At 46.0% G+C, this 20,562-nt stretch overlaps 1 protein-coding gene across 1 annotated transcript; it reads left to right on the top strand.

The window, feature by feature from the left end:
- Window positions 1-263: 263 nt before the first annotated feature.
- LOC147869015 (uncharacterized) lies at window positions 264-3,387 on the top strand. The gene is made up of 4 exons (XM_087325802.1): window positions 264-1,118; window positions 1,595-2,126; window positions 2,485-2,566; window positions 2,992-3,387. The coding sequence occupies exons 1-4, from the start codon at window positions 854-856 to the stop codon at window positions 3,172-3,174; spliced, it is 1,062 nt and encodes a 353-aa protein (XP_087181928.1). The 5' UTR covers window positions 264-853; the 3' UTR covers window positions 3,175-3,387.
- The last annotated feature ends 17,175 nt before the right edge of the window (window positions 3,388-20,562 follow it).

Here is a 20,562-nt window from a genome sequence, read left to right as displayed (position 1 = left end):
AGCAAAAAAGCAAAAATTAAAATGCAGAACAGGGGGTCGCTCTTTTTGCTTCTTTCGGCGAGTAAGATCAATCATCACATGGCGATGGCGAGAAAACTTGATTGCCTGCACGAAACGACTTTTTCCAGGAGAACATTGATTTCTTCACAAGCCTCCCAAAAAGTAATAGCGCTCCTCCCTTTCTGCTCGTGACCGCAGAGCCCTGTTTTTCATCCCCTCCCAATGGTATCCGCCTTTCTTTCCTTCTTCTATGTTGAAATCTGTGTGCTAAATCCTTAACACACTCTTTCTTCCGTACACATTGTATGGAAGTGATCGTTGACAGTATAGGTGGATGTGAAGCTGCATATTTTGCATCACAGATGTTCATGCTCAAGTGCATTTGCATTTCTTAATGTCCTATTTCTTCACATGCATAAACACACACACACACACACACACTGTATGAGTAGTATTTTTCTAGTATTTGTTGATGTGAGTTGGATATGAAGTTGTGCATAGGATCACGGAAGTTGATGTAGAAGTAGCTGTTTACCTAATTTTGTTCATATCCATACATATATATAAATGGTCTTTAATCATATATATGGGTGTGAAGATGCATGCTGCATCATGTTATCATATTATTGTATGACAGTAAAATAGCCATCTCCTGTGACATCAGGCTGCCTATTATCATGTATAGGATTTGTGTCTTTGACTGTACATATGGCCATTATGGCACAATGTTGATGTGAAGATATATTTTATGGCATCATGTTATGTTATGTCTCATGTGAGATTACTACAATCCTTTCTCCTTAGAATGTAATATCATGTGTGGTGATTTGTCTGAGCAATCACTGAAAATAGAATGATGACTACAGTGCTCAGGGGAAGTTCTATACTCACATCACCAGCTGTATCCACTAAGTGGGAAGATGCTGAAAAATGGTTATATGGCCACCACAATTATAACTCCGAGGGTCCTAATGCCAAAAAGCCTCAAGTTTCTATTAAAAGCCAAATACGATCATCTTATACTCCAAACAATAATTGCAAATCGGTTTGCTTAACATTATATCCCTATTCAAGCCCTTGTGGTTCAACATTGGTTCATAAGGAATCAAACACTGTGGGTAATAATCATGGATTGCTCACTCATTGAAAAGGATCAAAGCTATTGGTAGTTATTAGTAGTACATGTATGTTTGTTAGTGATACAATGGATATGGATATGTCAGCATAAGAACTACATGCTTGTACTAGTTAGCATACGATGTCTATGGATGGTTCGTCATAATAAGTAGATGTATTTGTTACCTTAAGAAGTATATTTATGTATTACCATAAGAAATACATGCATGTGTTACCATAAGAAGTATATGTATGAGTTGGTCATAAGAAGTATATGTATGATAAAAGTATATGTATGAGTTAGTCCTAGAAGTATATGCTGTGCCTAGTCATAAGAAGCATGTGGATATTTTAGTCAGAAGAAGTATATGGATGCATTAGTGACTAGACTTAAGAAGAAGTATTATGTATGTGTAACTGTATTGCAATGTCAAATGAGAAAAAAGTTTCTCTTTGATCATTTTGTATGTTTTTGCAGTTGATTCAGACGTAGGTGTCGTGGAGCAAAAGAAACTTTTTGTTGATGGGCTAGCAGAAGGACGGTCAGTTTTGACAAAAGATGCATATACCGAGGTCTCACCTTCAACATCAAAAAGAGACATGGGTACTCAAATGACCCCATTCTCAAGTTCTTGTTCTTCTCCTGTTAGAAATAGCTCACCCCCACGACATAATACACCGGTCAAGAAGAGGCGGAATAGTGATGTGATGAAAAAGGATAATATTAGTAGCAATGACAATTCAGTTCTTGATAGTAACGATTACATCAATCATGTGGAGATTTTGGAGGGGTGCCGCATGTCTAATTTGGCTCTTATGGACCTCCCTTGTGGAAGCAACGTGTCCTTCCAATCCTGTGATGAGCAAGTATGTGCACATAGTCCAATGAATGTAGTGACCGAGGAGAATTGTCATGCAGTGGAAGGTAAAAACATTTCGGGGTCCTTTACCCTTTTGGAGACCCATACGGCGGCATGGGAGGAAGCCGAACGAGCGAAATGTATTGCTAAGTGGGTTCTCTTTCTTTTTCATTGACACGGTTTCTGGTTGTTTTCATCAGTGAATGACATGATAACAAACAACCCCTTTATTTGTTGTTATTATTCGAAGAGAATGAGTGAGTGAGATTTGTCTTTTTTTATTGATTTCATCTTTAGAATTTGTTTCTCTTTAATTGCTTGGCTTAATCTTCATTTTGCACTTCAACAATGAACCCTTTTTACATAATATTTAAGTCAATAAATTAACAATCAGAAAATGTGACTATTCATGTGATGAGGCTTTGCAATTGATGGATTTTTCTCAACATTACCATAATTGGTTACAAAGTTTGGCTTCACGATTATAGTTGGATTATGGTTTTATCAGGTATAAACGAGAACGAGCTCGAATTGATGCATGGGAAGACCTCCAAAGGGCTAGAGCACACACAAAGTTAAAGAGGCTAGAGGTAAAATGAACTAATGTGGAAATCTATCGAATACATTCTATAAAAGAAGAATATAAATGAAACAAGAATCACTCTAATGCCTGAATGAACCAAATTTGTATCTTGAAGTGACAATCAACCAAATTCATTAGATGGAACAACCACCAATCCAATTCAAAAAATGGAAACATTTTTTAATCTGATGTATAAATTGAACCACAATTTCAGTTCATCAAGGATGCAACAATAGATCCAGCCATATACAAAAGTCCAAGCAAATTGATATCATCAATCTATTAAGACATGATAATTGTAAACAACAATCAATCCAATTCACAAAATGGAACAACAATGGACCGTAGAATGAAAATGGAAATTGATCGATTAAGAAACACTGTGATGTTTAATTAATTTAAATAATTTCTCCAAACTTTGTCGTTTTGAAGGTAAAGTTGGAGAAGCTAAGAGCAAAAGCAGTTGAGAAGGTATCAAGGAAGATAGCATCTTTGGAGAAGCAAGCTGAGCAAATGAGGGCTGCACTTGAGTCCAAACAAGCCCATCAAATGAGGAAGTTGCGAATGAAGACAACTAATCTCCATATCTTGTTTTCTTGTAATTTTTGCAAATGATTATCTTGACAAAGCATCCACACAAATAGCATGGCTCATGTGGATTTCACATTATCTCCCTAATAAACATGATATGGAAGACTCAAATAAGTAACATATGTGCACTTTGATATAATATCTTAATAATCTCATTCTTGCAAGTCCCAAGTCGGTCTCGACCAACAAGTTCATATATTTGTTACTTATAGATTCTATTTCATATCTTTAAATTTGACGAAATATATTTTTGATCTTGTTCTATTTATCTCTATAATTAGACTTTTTACTCCCCAATGTGATGCATATTGCATCAATTTGCAATGGATATTACAATGAAATGTAATTTGGCACATAATTTTGAATACAAATTAGTTTTCTAAGGCTTGCCTCATGAATACCCTTCTTAGTGGACATCAAGAATGACAAAGGGCTCTCATCAAGGAAAGAATGATGCACTGAATAAGATAGATGGTTCCTTGTTAGGACTCATAATCTACTTTATTGCAGTGAACCTTAGAAAGTACTCTAGGGTTAGTTCCTCAATTTATCCATTAAGGTGTATTGTATTTGTTGACAAGGAGTGGGTACAATACTTGGACATTGCCAATCATAGTCAACAAAGTCCCTATACCCTCGATTCTCGATATAGGTGTTTGGTTGAATGTCATTAGTTACAAGTGTTGATGTAAGTGGGGGAGTCCTATAATGTCCCCATCTGAAATTAAACTAAGAATGATTAATGGAACTAAGGACATAGTAATTGTCTATAACTTTGACATTTACTAGGTCAAATGCTACCTTGCTTTCATATTAATAATACCACCAAACGATGTTAATTATTGTTAAGAACCTGCCATCCAGGACAAGAACCACGAAGACATCAACACAAAGAATTAACATGAAGCTCACTAGGACACTAGAAAAAGGGGGATAAAGTAAATCACAGTTAAAACTTGTAGCCAAATGACCACCCTAATGTGACCCAACCTCATTGTAAAAAGCAATAAGTCCTTCCTGTTGGCATAAAAGGCCGACTCCTTCCAATTTGTATCCTAGTGTGAACTCGTCCAAAGAGTTAGGGCTTAGTATATAAGCAATAACCTAACGTTGTAAAGAATAACCTCTTGATCATCTTGTAAATCGAGTCGTAGAGAGTGAGAGAGATAGAACGAATGCAATAATAGAGGTTACATTAAAGCTTAAACCGTGCCTATCTTCTGTTATATCTTTGTGAAAGTTAGTGTGCGGAAGCTTGACAAAACCGGTTTAGCCGGGCAGCAACAGAGAATAAAAGACACAGGTTCAATGGAAGCTTGAGAGTGTTTAGTATACACAGAAGATACAAAGAGAGAGAGAGAGAGAGAGAGAGAGAGAGAACAAAGCATAAACTCAATTCAAAAAATAATAATCCTCTATCTACCTAGAAATGTGCTCAAAGAGCACTTTTATACAAGTCCATAAAGGATTGACAGAAGTACTGACAGGTACTTCAATGCTCATATGAGCGACTGACACTGACTCACAAAAATATGCCTATGTACTAGGCTACATCCGTAGGCCTCTAACAGCCTACCTGTTTCAATCTGATCCGGCTCCTGGTTCCAGATATCATCCAGACACCGATCCAGTTCTCCCTTCTGGATACCAATCCGCCTCTAACTTATTCAGCCGATTTGGATCCGGTTCAACGTGCTCGCTCAACAATCTTCTTATTGGGAATTCGGTCTCTCAGTATGGGATCCGTAAGAGACCCGGAAACCAGATCAAGTGAATCCAGATGGATCCGATGCAAACCGGATCGAAGGGTATATGTGTAAATATGTTTCATGGTGAGCCTAGCGAGGCCATAATTGTAAATATCCTGAAAAGTCATATGAGTATAAATATGACTTAGGGCAATCACTTTAGTTGTGGTGAGTGTTGTCGTTGTTGTTATCGTTGTTAGTTGTATCATAGTAGTATAGAGAGAGAGAGAGAGAGAGAGAGAGAGAGAGAAAAGTGAAGCCGCCGATTGGCGAAGATACAAAGCTCGAGGTCTTGCCTTTGAGTCTCCTCTTGTACCTCCTTTTCTCATATAGCGGATAGTTGGGGTCTGTGGGCTCCCGTGGTTTTTCCCTATTAGGGTTTTCCATGTAAACATCCTATGTCGTCTCTTTTGTGTAAGTGCATGAACCTCCATTTCAGTTTTGTTCTTTCATAAAGTATTTCACTCACGGTTGTGGCCGAGGCTATTCCTCACAATTTGGTATCAGAGCGAACAAGAAAATGGAAGAGTCATTCGGAAGCATGTTCAAGCTCACCGGCTCCAACTACCCAGTGTGGAAGTCGAAGATGAGGGACATGCTCGTGGTCAAAGATCTCTGGTTGCCGGTGTCGCGAAGATGCGCGTGCGTGCATGCTTCACTTGAACGGGACCACTTGGTCTTGGACTAGGGAGTTATTGAGAAGAGGACGATGTGAATGTAAGATTTGGGGAAACAATGAGCACTACACTTGAGAAGATCCGAAATTTTTACACTCGAGAAGAAGATAAACAAGAATAATAAGAAGAAGATTATTATATTGATGGTGATAGTGATGATGATAATATCACATATTGAGCCCCCCCCTTTACACAAGCTGTATTAGGGGTTTTATTGGTTTGTCCATGCACAGAACCATGGGCTTGGAGCCATGGTTTCTGTGCACACAGTTTTGCTTCGTGACATGCAGAAAACCATGGTTTTGTGTACACAGTTTTGTACGTTTGTTTCCTACGGAATACTGAATATGAGAAAGAAATATAGAAAATCTAAAGCACTTAGTAGTTGCTTTAGTGGTAAGGTAATTGCCTCTTATCTTAGAGGTGCAAGGTTTAAATCCTACTTGCAACCCTCTACATGCACTCAATGCCATTGTGACCTAGGTTTATTTATTACTAATTTATTTACATTTTTACAAGTATTCATGAAATGTGTGTGGATCCTCCACACATCCTTCGGCATGTGCCAAGAAGGAAAAGAGTGATGTGGTGGGACCAAAGGTTGTCAAACTTTGATTTGCTGCTTTCTTGTGCCTTCCCGCATTGCCTTTGTCCCTCCATTTTGAGCTCGTCCATTCCTTCCAGCTGAACCATCGTTGCCATCCGATCCACCATATCATTTGATCGCCCTTCGCATTGCCATGACCAGTTGTCATAGCCACTTTTGCTCCTCTAGAGCGTAACCCTTCATGCATGGTACATGTGCCGCCTTCGTCTCGACCATCTCCTTGGTCATCAAACTTCCTCGGATCGTCCTTTCTCATCTCATGCTTGCTTTTCCTCATGCTCACCAGCCTCGATCGGGTGTCATGTCTTGTCTGCTTCGACCTCCGGCCAGGCTAGCTCAACTTCAGTCTGGATCGGTCTTGACCAATCAACTTTTGGCTTGCTCGGGCTTTGTTCGGATTCGCAATCAACCAAATCAGACTCACATATTGGCTTCAAACGAGTCTATTCCCTTCTGGATTGGGTTTGACTGATCAGGTTTGGCTGGATTGGGTTTCGATTGGGTAGGACCCGGTCGATCAACTCCTATCTGGGTTGGCTTTCATTCGGATTGGAAAACCAAGCACATCATCTTCCATCCAAACTTTTTTTTGGTTCTTCCTTGCTTCTTGTTGTCTGTCTCTTTATCAAACTTTGTTTTAGCTTTGTTTTTGGCCTCCTTGTTGGCCATCATTACTTAGTATAGGCTAGCTTCAACCCTCATCTCTTCACTGCCACCTTCCATATCTCCAGTCTTATGTTGGCTCTCGGGCACAACTGCCAAAGTCTCAAGAACAATTGTGGGGAGAACCTTGGCACCATCGGTCACCGTCTTCTCATCCATAGCCATCTTTCCATCAATGTTGTTATTCGCATTGACTTCAATCTTTGCTTCACCACCACTTTCCGTCTCTTGGGTCCCATGTTGGCTCTTGGATGCAACTGCCCAAGTCTCTAGATCAAGTGTTGGGAAAGTCTCGACACGACCATCCGCCATCGACTCGTCCATAGCCATCTCTGTCTTGATGTTGTTTGTCGTGGCTACCTCCTCAATCACGTCGACCTCGCACTCTTTATCTCCCTCGATCACGCAAGCTTTGCTCACGCTTGCACCTTCATCACTTGATATTTCGGACACAATGTGTGTTTCGAAATGCTTGTCTACTCTTAGAGTGGCATTTCCCGCTCTCGAGTCTTCAACCTTATACTTGACCCTTGTTTCTCTCCAATATGAGAAGGTGACTTGTTTTGCACCTTTTCTCTTCGTATTGTCATAAAAAACTTGAGCCTTTGTATCGGCCACTTCATTAACCCATATTTTTTGGGAGGTCTCTTTTTCCTCGATCACTGTTCTCCTCGGTTTTCGTTCCATTTTAAGCTCCTCTTCAGCATCACCTTGCACCTTTAAGTTCTTGAATGATTCTCTCATTAAGGCTTCTATGTTGAGTATCGAATCTTCCCTCTTCGAGTTTTCTTCCTTCGGTGGTGGTGTATTGCATCCCGTTCTCCTTTCAACATCCCTCCTGGGTCATGTTGTTGTCAACGAGAATCTCGTCTTTCTCTTGTCGTGTTGTCGGCATACCCTTTTCACTTTGGCCCAATCCTCGATGAGGCCATTTGCACCATCGTCATCCTCGAGTTGGATTCCAATGGCCTTCCTTTCATTCCGATTGATTGAATTTACAAATAGTAGAACTTTATTCACCCCTACCAATCTTTGATCCCTCTCTAAGAGTTGAGCAAAGCGACACTGAAACTCAACGAACGCATCCATGGCACTCTAGTGGGTCTTCATCGATGACACCCATTGTTCGACTTGTACAAAATTTGTCCCTTCGGTCTCTCGTAGCCATATGCCTCCAATAGAGCCTCCTTGAAAGTCACCCACAAATCATGAGCTTCTTGAAGCTCTTTTACCTCTTTGTAGTTCGGTTCAGCCACCACCCAACAAAAGTACTCCAGCCTCATAGCTTCTTTTACACCTCTCGAATCCATCTCGGTATTATCATATTTGCGATAATCTTCACTTGGCAAAGGCAATAGTGGATTATCATATCCAATGGCCCGCCATGGCATTGTAGGTGTCTAGAAAATTTTGGACTATGCCCCCGTTGAAATAGCCAACTCGCTTGACCATGCTTTCGACAGCTTGTTGGGCCGCATCTCGTCGTTTACCTTTTCTCGAAAATTCCATCATCATCTTTGACATTGCCTTCATGAGATATTCCTCGTCCATCTTCATCCTCCCCTGTCGCTCTTCATGTAAGGTTCACCAAGAGATGTCGCGAAGATGCGCGTGCGTGCGTGCTTCACATGAACGGGACCACTGGGGTCTTGGACCAGGGAGTTATTGAGAAGAGGACGATGTGAATGTAAGATTTGGGGAAACAATGAGCACTACACTTGAGAAGATCCGAAATTTTTACACTCAAGAAGAAGATAAACAAGAATAATAAGAAGAAGATTATTATATTGATGGTGATAGTGATGATGATAATATCACATATTGAGCCCCCCCCTTTACACAAGCCGTACTAGGGGTTTTATAGGTTTGTCCATGCACAAAACCATTAGCTTGGAGCCATGGTTTCTGTGCACACAGTTTTGCTTCGTGACATGCAAAAAACCATGGTTTTGTGTATACGGTTTTGTACGTTTGTTTCCTATGGAATACTGAATATGAAAAAGAAATATAGAAAATCTAAAAACTTATTAGTAGCTTTAGTGGTAAGGTAATTGCCTCTTATCTTAGAGGTGCAAAGTTCAAATCCTACTTGCAACCCTCTACATGCACTCAATGCCATTGTGACCTACATTTATTTATTACTGATTTATTTACATTTTTACAAGTATTCATGAAATGTGTGTGGATCCTCAATTTTTGACTTTTTCTGGCACTAGACATGCCACATCAGGACACCAGTACAATTCGGGGACAAGAAACCGGATAAGATCGATGCCACGACATGGGAGGTGATGCACATGAAGACGAAGACATACATATGCTGCTTCATCGACATGAGTCAATACAACAACTTCAATGAAGAAAGTAAGGCTCATGTGCTCTAGGACAAAATCGGGGAAGATGACCATAACTGGGGAAGAGGCCGAAATCGGAGTCTCCAAAACCGGGACAAATCGGGGACAAGATCAAAGTCAAGGGGAGGCCTACTTGCTTCTACTATGGGAAGTCGGGGCACTTCTAGAAGAACTGTCGGCATTTCCGGAAAGAGAAAGGGGCCGACACCATCGATCCAAAGAAGAGTTCGGACCGAAACGGTTCGGACCGGAGAGGTCCGAATTGGAAAGGAACGTCAGCGATCGCAACAAGTGAAGAAGAATTGATGCTCATCACAAAGGAGAATGAGTTAAACCTTGCCAGGGTTGTTGATTCCGGACCATCGTTCCACTTGACACCGGACCGACGACATCAACTGGATGCAAGTGGATGTTAAAGGACGTCCGACACGTCCCGGAGATTCAGTTCAACATGATATCAGGCGGTCGGCTAGATGATGAAGGCTACACAAGTAGCATCCGGAATGGAGTCATGAAATTCAGCAAAGGAAGGCTAATAGTTACTAGAGCCCGGAAGATCAAAACCTTGTACCTGATGCATGCCCGGATATGCCGGGGAGAAGTGAACATAGCATATGAGACTATCCCAGAGCACATGAGCTTTACTTTCTTCATTAAAGTTGTCATATAGGCTCATGTCGATGAAGCACCGGATGTACGCCGCCGTCTTCATGTCCATCACCTCCCATGTCGCGGCATCGATCTTATCCGGTTTCTTGTCCCCAAATTGTACCGGCAACCAGAGATCTTTGACCACGACCATGTCCCTCATCTTCGACTTCCACACTGGATAGTTGGAGCTAGTGAGCTTGAACATGCTTCCGAATGACTCTTCCATTTTCTTGTTCGCTCTGATACCCTCTCTGTACAGAAATAACGCTCGACCACAACCGATTCTTCAACAAGGAATAGAAGAGAACAGACTAAGACGGAGATGAAATAGGGTGTTAACGTTGAAAACCCTAAATGGGAAAAACAACGGGAGCCCACTGACTCCAACTATCACTATGAGGGGAGGAATACAATGTGAGACTCAGAGGCAACGACCTCGAGCTCATGTCTTTGCCAACCGGCGGTTACAACAGAAACTAGTTCTGTATCTCTCTCTCTCTCTCGCTCGTTTTCTCACACTCTGTGTACAACAATGATACAAATCACTACTACACCATGTATAATAAAGTGAATGCCCTAAGTCATATTTATACTTATATGACTTTAGGGATATATACAAATATAGCCTCGATGGGATCACCATGAAACCTATTTACACATATGTCCTTGGATCCGGTTTGCACCAGATCCATCCAGATTCACTCAATCCAGTTTCTGGGTCTCATCCAGAACCCTTCTGGATCTGGTTCCTTCATCCGGCTCGTCCGATCCGACTCCTCCGGTTCTCATCCAGATCCCATCCGGAGGGACCGAATTCCTAGCAAGCTCCCCCTGCATAAGTCATGACATATCCGGATGTAGACCGACTGGTATCCGCATCAACCAACATATCCGAATCCGTGAATCCATCAAGTTGGGGTTTACCAAAACCAAACCGGAGGCATATACTTGAGGTGCCTTTTAGATACTGGAGTATCCACTTGACCGCGTTCCAGTGCTCTCTTCACGGGTTGCTCATGAACCGATTGACAACTCCGACAACATATGCAATATCCGGCCGGGTGCACACCATTGCGTACATTAAGCTTCCGACGGGAGAGGCATATGGTATCTTTGTCATATCCAACTTCTCTGCCTTTGTCTTCGGGCTCTGCTTTCCGAACAACTTGCAATTTGCCAGAAGTGTCAATTCAACCGGTTGCGCCTCCGACCGGTTTCACCTCCGACATGTTGAACCTTTGAAGCACCTTTGTCACGTACTTCTCCTGTGACAACCACAACAGCTTCTCCAACCGGTCCCGGATTATGTGCATCCCTAATATCTGTCTTGCTAGACCCAAATCTTTCATTGAGAAGGTCCGGTTTAGGGCCTTCAACATTCATATCTTGACTTGGTCTCGTTCGACGATCAACATGTCGTCCACGTACAGGAGCAATATCGGGAAATCTCCTCCATCAAATTTCTTCACAAACACGTAGTGATCGGCTTGCGTCTTGTGGTATCCTTGATCTATCATGAAGGAGTCGAACTTCCGGTACCATTGATGGGGAGTTTGCTTCAATCTGTATCAGCTCTTCTTTAGCCGACATACCAAGTGCTCATTCCCTTTCCACTCAAATCCTTCTGGTTGATGCATGTAGATCTCTTCTTCGAGGTCGCCATGTAGGAATGTCGTCTTGACGTCCAGTTGCTCTACCTCGAGGTCCATGCTTGCCACTATGCTCAATACCGTCTGGATGGATGTCATCTTTACTACTAGGGCAAAATCTCATCGAAATCCACACCTTTCTTTTGCTGGAAACCCTTGACCATGATCCGGGCCTTGTACCTCGGTGGATTTCCGGCGTCTCCCAGTTTCAGCTTGGACACCCACTTATTCTAGAGTTCTCTCTTTCCTTTCGGCAATTCCGTCAATTCATATGTGTGGTTCTCATGCAGGGAATCCATCTCATCCTGCATGGCACTTAACCACTTGCGGCTGTGGTGTCTTTCTTTGCTTCTTCGAAGCGCTCCGGCTCCCCCTCATTGGTCAGCAATACGTGCTCTACATCCGGAAATCTCCGGGGGGCTCTTCTCTCTCTGAGAGGGTATCTTCGTCCTTGGTTTCTGACTAACGGTTCCTCCGTATGTTCTTCATCCGAATCCGATTCACGATCTTGTCTGGTTCTAGTGTCTTCTTCTTCGGTCGGTTCAGTTTCTTGTCCAAATCTGGCTGGTTCGTCGAGTGTCATCCGATTACCTGCTATCATCCGATTTTCAACCAAGTAAGTCCTTGTGTCCTCAAGCGGGTTTTCATTGGATGATCTAGAGTTCGTCACCTTCTTCTCCGACTCCCAGTCGGCAATGGTCATGTCTTCCATGAAGACTATGTCCCGACTCCGGAACACCTTCTTGTCGACCAAATCCCACACCCGGTAACCGAACTCATCATCACCATATCCGAGGAATATGCATGGTCTGGACTTCGGATCCAACTTTTCTCTCTTCTCCTTTGCAACATGCACATATGCAAGACACTCGAACACCTGTGGTGTGTCTTCGTCCAAGGGTGCTGAGGGTGATCTATTTATCACATATGTTGCTGTCATCAATGCCTCAACCCAAAACATCTTGGGTAGCTTTGCATGTCCCAACATGCTCCGGACTCTCTCAATCACGGTCTGGTTCATCCATTCGGCCAACCCGTTTAGTTCTGGCATCTTCGGCACGGTGAATTTGAGCCGGATTCCCTTCGATTGACAGTACTCCTAGAATTGCCCTCGGTACTCTCCTCCGTTATCTGCTCGAACCGCATTTAGCTTCCAACCGGTTTCTCTTTCCACTCTCGTGTGGAGTTCCTTAAAGATAGACAACATCTGATCCTTCGTCTTCAACGGTGAGACCCACAACTTCCTGCTGTGGTCATCTATGAACGTCACAAAGTACTGTGATCCGGCATGTGACTTCGTGTCCACTTGACACACATCGGTATGCACCAGCTCAAGTGGTGCATTCCGTCTCATCGGTGGTCTTGACCGGAAGGAGGTTCGGTTTTGCTTGCCGACCAAGCAATCGGTGCACTTCTCAACATGCACGTCTTTCACCTCCGGAATGAGGTTGACTTCGGCAAGTCTTCTAATCCCCTTTTAGCTCATATGACACAGTCTCTTGTGTCACGGCTCACCGGCAGTGTCAGATACTACATTCAGTTCTTCCCTGCATATCCGGGCATGCATCAGGTAAAACATATTGATCTTCCGGGCTCGAGCCACAATCCGGACACATTTGTTGAATTTCATGACTCCATTCCGGATGCTACCCGTGTAGCCCTCATCATCTAGCCAATCGGTTGATATCAGTTTCAAACGAACCTTTGGAAAGTGTTGGACATCCTTCAACAGCAACTTGCACCTGGTTGATATAGTTAACCACACATCTCCTATGCTGACGATTCGACATGTGCCTTCATTCCCAATCCAGACACAATCGTGATCTCCGGTTGTGTAGGATGAGAAGCATTTCCGGTCTGGTGTCAGATGGAACGATGCTCCGGAATCGACAACCCACGTTATCTCGTCGCCGACAAGGTTTAACTCATTCTCCTCAGTGATGAGCATTAGTTCCTCTTCAGCTGTCGCGATCGCTGACATTCCTTTTCTCTCCGAAATCTTCTTCGGTTCTGTACCGTCGGCTCCCCCTTTGGATTTTCGGAAGTGTCGGTAAATCTTCTAGAAATGCCTCGGCTTTCCGCAATAAAAGAAAGTGGGTCTTCCCCTTGACTTCGACCTCGTCCCCAATTTGTCCCGGTTTTGGGGACTCCGATACCGGCCTCTTCCCTAGTTGTGGTCATCTTTTGTAACCAAGGCCTTCGGATCGGATCCGGGCTCCCGGTCCTTTCAGCGAGCTTCTTCATCTAGCAAGCTTAATTTTACCCTTGCTAGGGACAACTACATCTCCCAACTGTCCGAGAGGGAACCGAGTGTTGTCCAAAGGACAGAAATGTAAAATTAGGAAATTAGCAAACGGCGGTAGTGTAACCGAGCACCGAGGCCGAGTATCACGGGCCACCAACGGCTCGGTTGTGTATTAGGGGAAACGTTATTTCAACGAGGTTCAGTACCTCAGAGCGAGAGAGAGAAAAATATAGGCGAAAGCACTAGCTTAGTCCATCGTAACTAGATAATCCTATAAGGTCACCGGCCGTAGGCCGTGTTCTGTAATCTTTTTTCTGTCGCAGTAATATATCTGATTTGTGCCCATTTTGCTCCATGTGTCTGTGCTTTGGTTCATACCTATGATTTCAGCGCTGCCCACGCCTATCAAGATCTCGCTAGTGTTTTATCTCTGATAATTTTCTCCCTCACGACGCCTCTGTTATGTACCACGCCCTTGAATACCGATAGCCGCAGATCTATCGAAGGTGTTCACCCAAAGGAACGGGCAAGACAATTTGGCACGCCCGGTTACAGCTGTGAGTGCACAGCGAACTTCGTTGAAGGTAACCACCAGCCGCCGTTACGGCGCCCTTTCGCACCACGAGGTCTTGGCCACCTGCCCGACGCCTTGAGCCAGTCGATGTCAAGACTGAGAGAGAGAAAGAGAGAAAAAGAGATAGAGAGATAATTGAAGAGAATTATTGTATTGAAGCGTAAAATGGATTACAAAGAGTAGGCTACAAAATGGCGTTGAACCAATTTAGGTTTGGGATGGGTGGTAGATCCCTATTTATAAGTAATAGAGAACACTCTAGAATATTCTAGGTTATCCTAGAATGTAGAGTAATCTAGAAGATCTCTAGAGTATTCTAGAAGGTTCTAGTGGTATAGAACACTCTAGAATATTCTAGGTCATTCTAGAATGTAGAGTAATATAGAATATTCCTATGATATTAGATTTCATATTCTAGAGACTATATATATAAGAATATTAATACAATGGTTAAGGATTTGACATGTGTACAACAAGGTCGTGGGTTCAAATCCTTTCGAGTCATAATGTGAGTGTCATCATCCTTTCGATGCATGATGTGAGTGTTATCATGACACTATCCCCCTTCTTCGACGACACGTCTCACGGGTCGTAGGGTTTGTATTAGGACCTGGTTTACAAGGATATTGGCGATGAAATGCATTGACGAGTTCTGCAGCATTGGAAAGATTTGCTGCAGGTTCCCAAGTTCGATCATTGGGGGTATAACCTAGCCAATCGACTAAGTAATACAGCTTGTTGCGCACGATTTTAGAATCGAGAACGGCAGCAACTTCAAATTCAGGCCCGTCCAAGAACTCGATAGGTGGTGGGGGTGTCGTAAGTCGGCCCGGAATTGAACTTGTAGTATAAGGTTCCAAAAGGGATTACATGAAACACCGGATGAAGATGCATGTGCGGAGGGAGGTCAAGACGAAATGCAACATCACTTATCTTACCAGTGATCATGTAAGGGCCAAAACGTTGGTAATCCAATTTACTGCAAGGTCGAGTGGTCTTGATGTTGTGTTGGAGAAGCCATACATAATCCCCAATGCAGAACTTTTTTGAGGAGTCTAGACGATGACGATCGGCAAGCCTCTTGTGTGTAAATTGAGCATCGTGCAAATTGTGGAGAATGTTAGCTTGAATTTCTTGGAGGCGACTAAGACGATCCTTGGCAGCAGGGTTGGTAGGAACTTCTGGATGCGCATTCATCATCCACCAAGGATGACAGCCCGTATTTGCGAAAAATGGGGAATATCTTGTAGAAGAATGGGCTGAGTTGTTGTAAGTGAATTCCGCCAAGTGCAAAAAAGCAACCCAATCATCTTGTTGATAGTTGATGAAACAACGAAGATATTGTTCCAATGTCTGGTTGGTACGCTCTGTTTGGCCATTTGTTTCAGGATGATAGCTCGAAGAAAGCTTAACTGAAATGTGAAGAAGTTTGAACATGTGCTTCCAAAACTTTGAGATGAATTGTGGACCACGATCACTAATAATATCATCCGGCAGACCATGATGCTTAAATACCTCCCGCATAATGAGATCAGCCGCCTCTTGACTAGTAATCGACTTTGTACATGGCAAGAAATGTGCCATTTTGGTAAATCGATAAAAAAGCCTCGAAATAAAGACCTCGTACCATCAAACTTGGCAGGGAGGCTGATCTTTGGCTCTCTAGGGGAGTTCTGAGCCCCCAACGCTTGCTCACGTAATGACAATATAGTCGCCTCGAGTTGATGAACCCGCTGTGATAACTCTTCATATTGTTGAGCTTTTTCGGCGCTCACGTGTTGTAGATCTCCAAGTAGCCTTTGATTCTCATGCTCTAATACCACAAATTTATTCGTGAGCATGTCGAGCTCAGAAAGAACACGCATGTATTCTTGTTTGCTCACGGACTCCATAGCTTACGAGAGGAGAGGAGAAGGAAGAAGAGAACTTGTTAGGATTTGTGGAAGACGAAGAGGTGAAAGGAGAGAAATTGGTTCAAACTGTCAAGACTGAGAGAGAGAAAGAGAGTAAAAGAGATAGAGAGATAATTGAAGAGAATTATTGTATTGAAGCGTTGTCGTGAAGAAAACCGTCCACAAGCGGAATCGGTGCACCAGAGCGTAGGAACCGGCTCTTCATGCACGTGCGCCTTATGTTGTACATAGGAGATCCTAGGCGGGCAGATTCGGTAGGTAGGAAGTAAAGGGGAAACGGCTCCTTCCTAGCCTATAAAAGGAGGGAGACGAGGAGGAGAAAAGGGGATCGCGGAGAGTCGAGGACAAAGTGCTGTCGGATTGGGCGCGAAGGCTTCTCTCTCTCTCTCTCTCTGGTTCGCAGACTCCAGAGCTTCCTTCTGTGTAGGTTTCGGGAGGCTCGCGCTGCTCTGAGGAATGCCCGACTGCTTCCGGCAGCACCTCCAACCTGTTCCTGTCTTTCTGTGCGTTTACGAATAGGTATCGGCATCTGTCCGCCGGCCTGTTCGGTTGTAACCGACTTCGTGTTTTGTTGTCCTCGTGTTCTTGTTGTTTGTCTTGTCAATACATACATACTTTCGTGGCTTTCTGTGTCGTTGTCCCATTCGCGTCTTTGCGTCGAAGGGCCGTGTCCCTGTGAATCTACGCTCGCACGTAGTGGGTCTCTCTCTCTCTCTCTCTCTCTCTCTCTTACTCTTCGGTACAGGACCCCCGAGGTCCCGCCTCACTCCACGCATCCGCGAGGAATACCTCGACATATTTGGTGAACCCGACGTGAAAGAGGCGGCAGAAGAGCAGAAGATGAGGGGGTCGGATCTTGCAGAGGCCATGGCTTCGGCTGTGGATCGGATATTGAGCACACGCGAGGGCACCGGTGCCCTCGACAGAGCCATTGAGGCGGTCGTCGGTACGATCGGCCGTTTCAGCGGAAAGGATGCTACGAAGTATTTGGCGTCCTACGGGGCGGAAATGCTGATGCGGGACATTCCGGAAGAGAGGCATCTTGCCGGGTTCCCTCGAGTGGCGATGCCGAGCATCCATGCGGAGGTGCTCGAGGTACGGGCGGAGAGCCGTACCTGGGAGGAGTTCGAAGGCCGACTCCTAGAGAAATATGGGCTGGACGACGCGCTCCGGCTTTCGAAACGGGACTTCATGGAATGGGTGGAGTCCCCCGGCAAAGGAAGAAACGCGTCGGCACTCCTCCGGGAGTTCGAAGAACGCTTTGCGCGCCTTTCAGCGCTTGACCGAACTATCCTGGATACGAGCCGGGTCCTACTGTTCGTCAAGTCGGTGGACGAGCGGGACCGGGATCAAGTCGGCTCCTTGCTGGAAACCGAAGACGGGTTGTCAACCAACTGGGCTGCGGTTAAGAGAGTCTGTGGCCGTTTCGACAAACAACGAGAATGGGCTGACAACAGGGCGGCAGGTGCGGGCTCTGTTACAACAAGGAGGCTTGAACCGGCACCGCAAGTGCGAAGGGAAGAAACCCGGGAATGGCTCGAAACCGGCCCGGCTTCGACCAGCATGGTCAATGGCTCGTCCGGAGGAGCCGCGCTAGAGGAGTTGACGCGGGCGATAAAGGATCTCCAGATCGCCCAGACTCAAAGAGAAGGCGGCGAACCGGCTCGTGACCGACGGCCGGCAGCGGGGAACAGGTGCATGTGGTGCGACGAGGTCGGCCACATTCGGAAGGACTGCGGCGATTTCGCAGAGGCGTTGAGAAACCGGGTGGTGTACCTGTGGGAAGGCCGGGTGCACGCTAGCGACACCAGAAGGGCCCTAAACCGAAATGACGGACGAGGAGGTATGAAGAGACTGATGGAAGAGGCAGCGGCCCGACACGTGGAGGCCATCCACTACTCGGCGTCGGCCGGCATTCAGGTCGGGGGCAGCGAGGCCCGAAAGGAGGGCAAAGACGGATTCTGGTCGGCAATGCTGGAAGGTCTTGCCGGCGCACGGCCAAGGAAAGACGAAACGGACCGTGCTGAGAGACGGGTCCGGGAAATAACCGGGTGGAGCGATCCGGTCGAGGAGAAGACGGGCTTCGTAGAAGCCACTTGCCGGAACTACGAGGCTCTGGTAGAAGACAAGCGAGTGGGGAAAGCCGGAGCGGCCGGGCCCTCACAACGGTACGAGACCCGATTCGGGCAACAACGGAACGATGCCGGCGGGTCCAGCTCGCAAGACAACCCCAGGAAGGGCGGATACCGACTGGGGACAGAAATAGAAAGGACTACGGACCTACAAAAGGTCCTAGAAGAACGGATCCTCGACAGCAAAGTGGAGTTGTCGTTACGGGAGGTGCTAGGGATCGCCAAGAAGGAGTTCCACGACTCCATTGTAGACTTGGTGAAACGGAAGAGACTGTCGACGGAGACGGAACCGGAAAGACCGGTGGAGGTGCGGACGACGCACATCGACGACTCGGCGCTGGAAGATGAGTGGGCGGAGAGCCACTATTCGAGGCCACACTGGGCCCGAGCAACCACGGAGACCCCGGTAAAGATCGGAGATGTTCAGGAACCGGTGGTGGCGTTGGTGGACCACGGTTTGGAAATAAACCTAATGTCCATGGACTTCTATAAGAAGGGAAAATGGCCGATCAACACCAGGCACGGGTGGAAGATACGGGCGGCGACGCGCGCCACCGAGGAACTGCACGGGGCCTGCCCGAATGTGCGAGTAAAGATCGGCGACGTCGAGATTGACCAGCACTTCTTCGTACAGGAGATGTCCTCGCATCCGGTCATATTAGGGGAACCATACATCACGGCGGCAAGAATGGAGACCAACGTGCTGGACAACGGTTCGGCCTACGCGAGGGTCAAAAGCCAGGACGGGCGCCATTCGGTGCAATTTTTGACGGTGCGGCCGAACCACGAGAGAAACCGCGAATCCCTCGGTGGCGAGAACCGGGAGGATTTTTAGAGAGGGTTGCCAAGGCGTGGGGCCGAGACAGTCCGGACACTCGGGGAAGACCCCACGATTGTACGATAGGTGGGAGATTTTGCTTCTCCGACAACGGAGGGTGTATGATAGTCGGCATCGTTGGCCGAGAAAAGACAAGGGCGGAAGAGCGACTTCGAGCGTGCGGAGTTCTCGGCCCGGACGAGGAAATCAGCGGAGCCGTGGAGGCGGTCTCCTTCGACGACACCTTAGGGATGCTGAGGAAGGTTGCCGGAGAAGACCTTAACGAAGACCGGACGATACCGGTATGTTCCGAAGAGATGTACGAAGTCATCGCGAACTTCAGTCGGGGGCTCGGGTCGGATCGGACGGCCCGAGTTAGCACAAAGTACAAGACTGTGGACCAGAAGGTAAGGCCAGTCGCGGCAGCCTTACCGGAGGGCAGCGAGTCCCGGATCAAAGGGGTTGCGTCGGACCCCAGTTTACGAGATCCGGCCTGCATAGGACACACCTTCACCGATGGGACGCTCCGGGAGCTCAAAATCGGTGGGGGCGGGTTCCTACTGCCGGCGGAGGAAGACCGGTTTCGGAGGATGCTCGGAAGGCAGGGGAAAGCCTTCGCATTCTCACCGGAAGAGATCGGGTGCGTAGACCCGACGATCGTGGAGCCGATGGTGATATTCACAGTACCGCATGTGCCATGGAATCTCAAGCCGATTCCGGTACCGAGAGCTCACATCCCGAAGTTGATGGAGCTATTAAGGCAGAAAGTAGATATGGGCATTCTTGAACCGTCGAGTGCCCCATACTCGAACCGATGGTTTATCGTACCGAAGAAAAACGGAGCGATGCGCTTCATTCAAGACCTGCAGCCGGTCAACAGAGTGACCATTCGAAACGCAGGAATCGGACCGACCATAGACGAGTTCACGGAGGCCTTTGCCGGAAGGTCGATTTACTCGGTCAGTGATCTGTACTCAGGGTACGACCAGTTCCAGCTAGCCGTGGAGAGCAGAGACATTACGACGATGCGAACTCCCCTCGGCCTAGTGCGAATGTGTACCCTGCCACAAGGAGGGACTAACTCGGTGGCTCACATGGTAAATGCAATGAACAAGGTACTGAGGGATTGTATCCCCGACATCACCATGCCATTTCTGGACGACATCCCGATTAAGGGGTGCCCGGTGGAAGAGAAGGACGAGACAGTCGGGCCGGACGGATGCCGGCGATTCGTGGAGAAACACATCGACGACTGCGAGAAGGTGCTACAAAGGCTAGAGGATGCTAGGCTCACCTTCTCCGGGGAGAAATCGGCCTTCGGGCAATCGGAAATCCTGGTAGTCGGACACCTATGTGGGCCATATGGCCGGAAGCCGTCTCCG

The sequence above is a fragment of the Azolla caroliniana genome, unplaced genomic scaffold (genome assembly GCF_043228905.1).
Source record: "Azolla caroliniana isolate FFs.n. ecotype wild unplaced genomic scaffold, voAzoCaro1.0.p SCAF_1, whole genome shotgun sequence".
Lineage (NCBI taxonomy): Eukaryota > Viridiplantae > Streptophyta > Polypodiopsida > Salviniales > Salviniaceae > Azolla > Azolla caroliniana.
The sequence above is the reverse complement of the archived record's forward strand: the minus strand, read 5'-3'. Positions and strand labels throughout refer to the sequence as shown.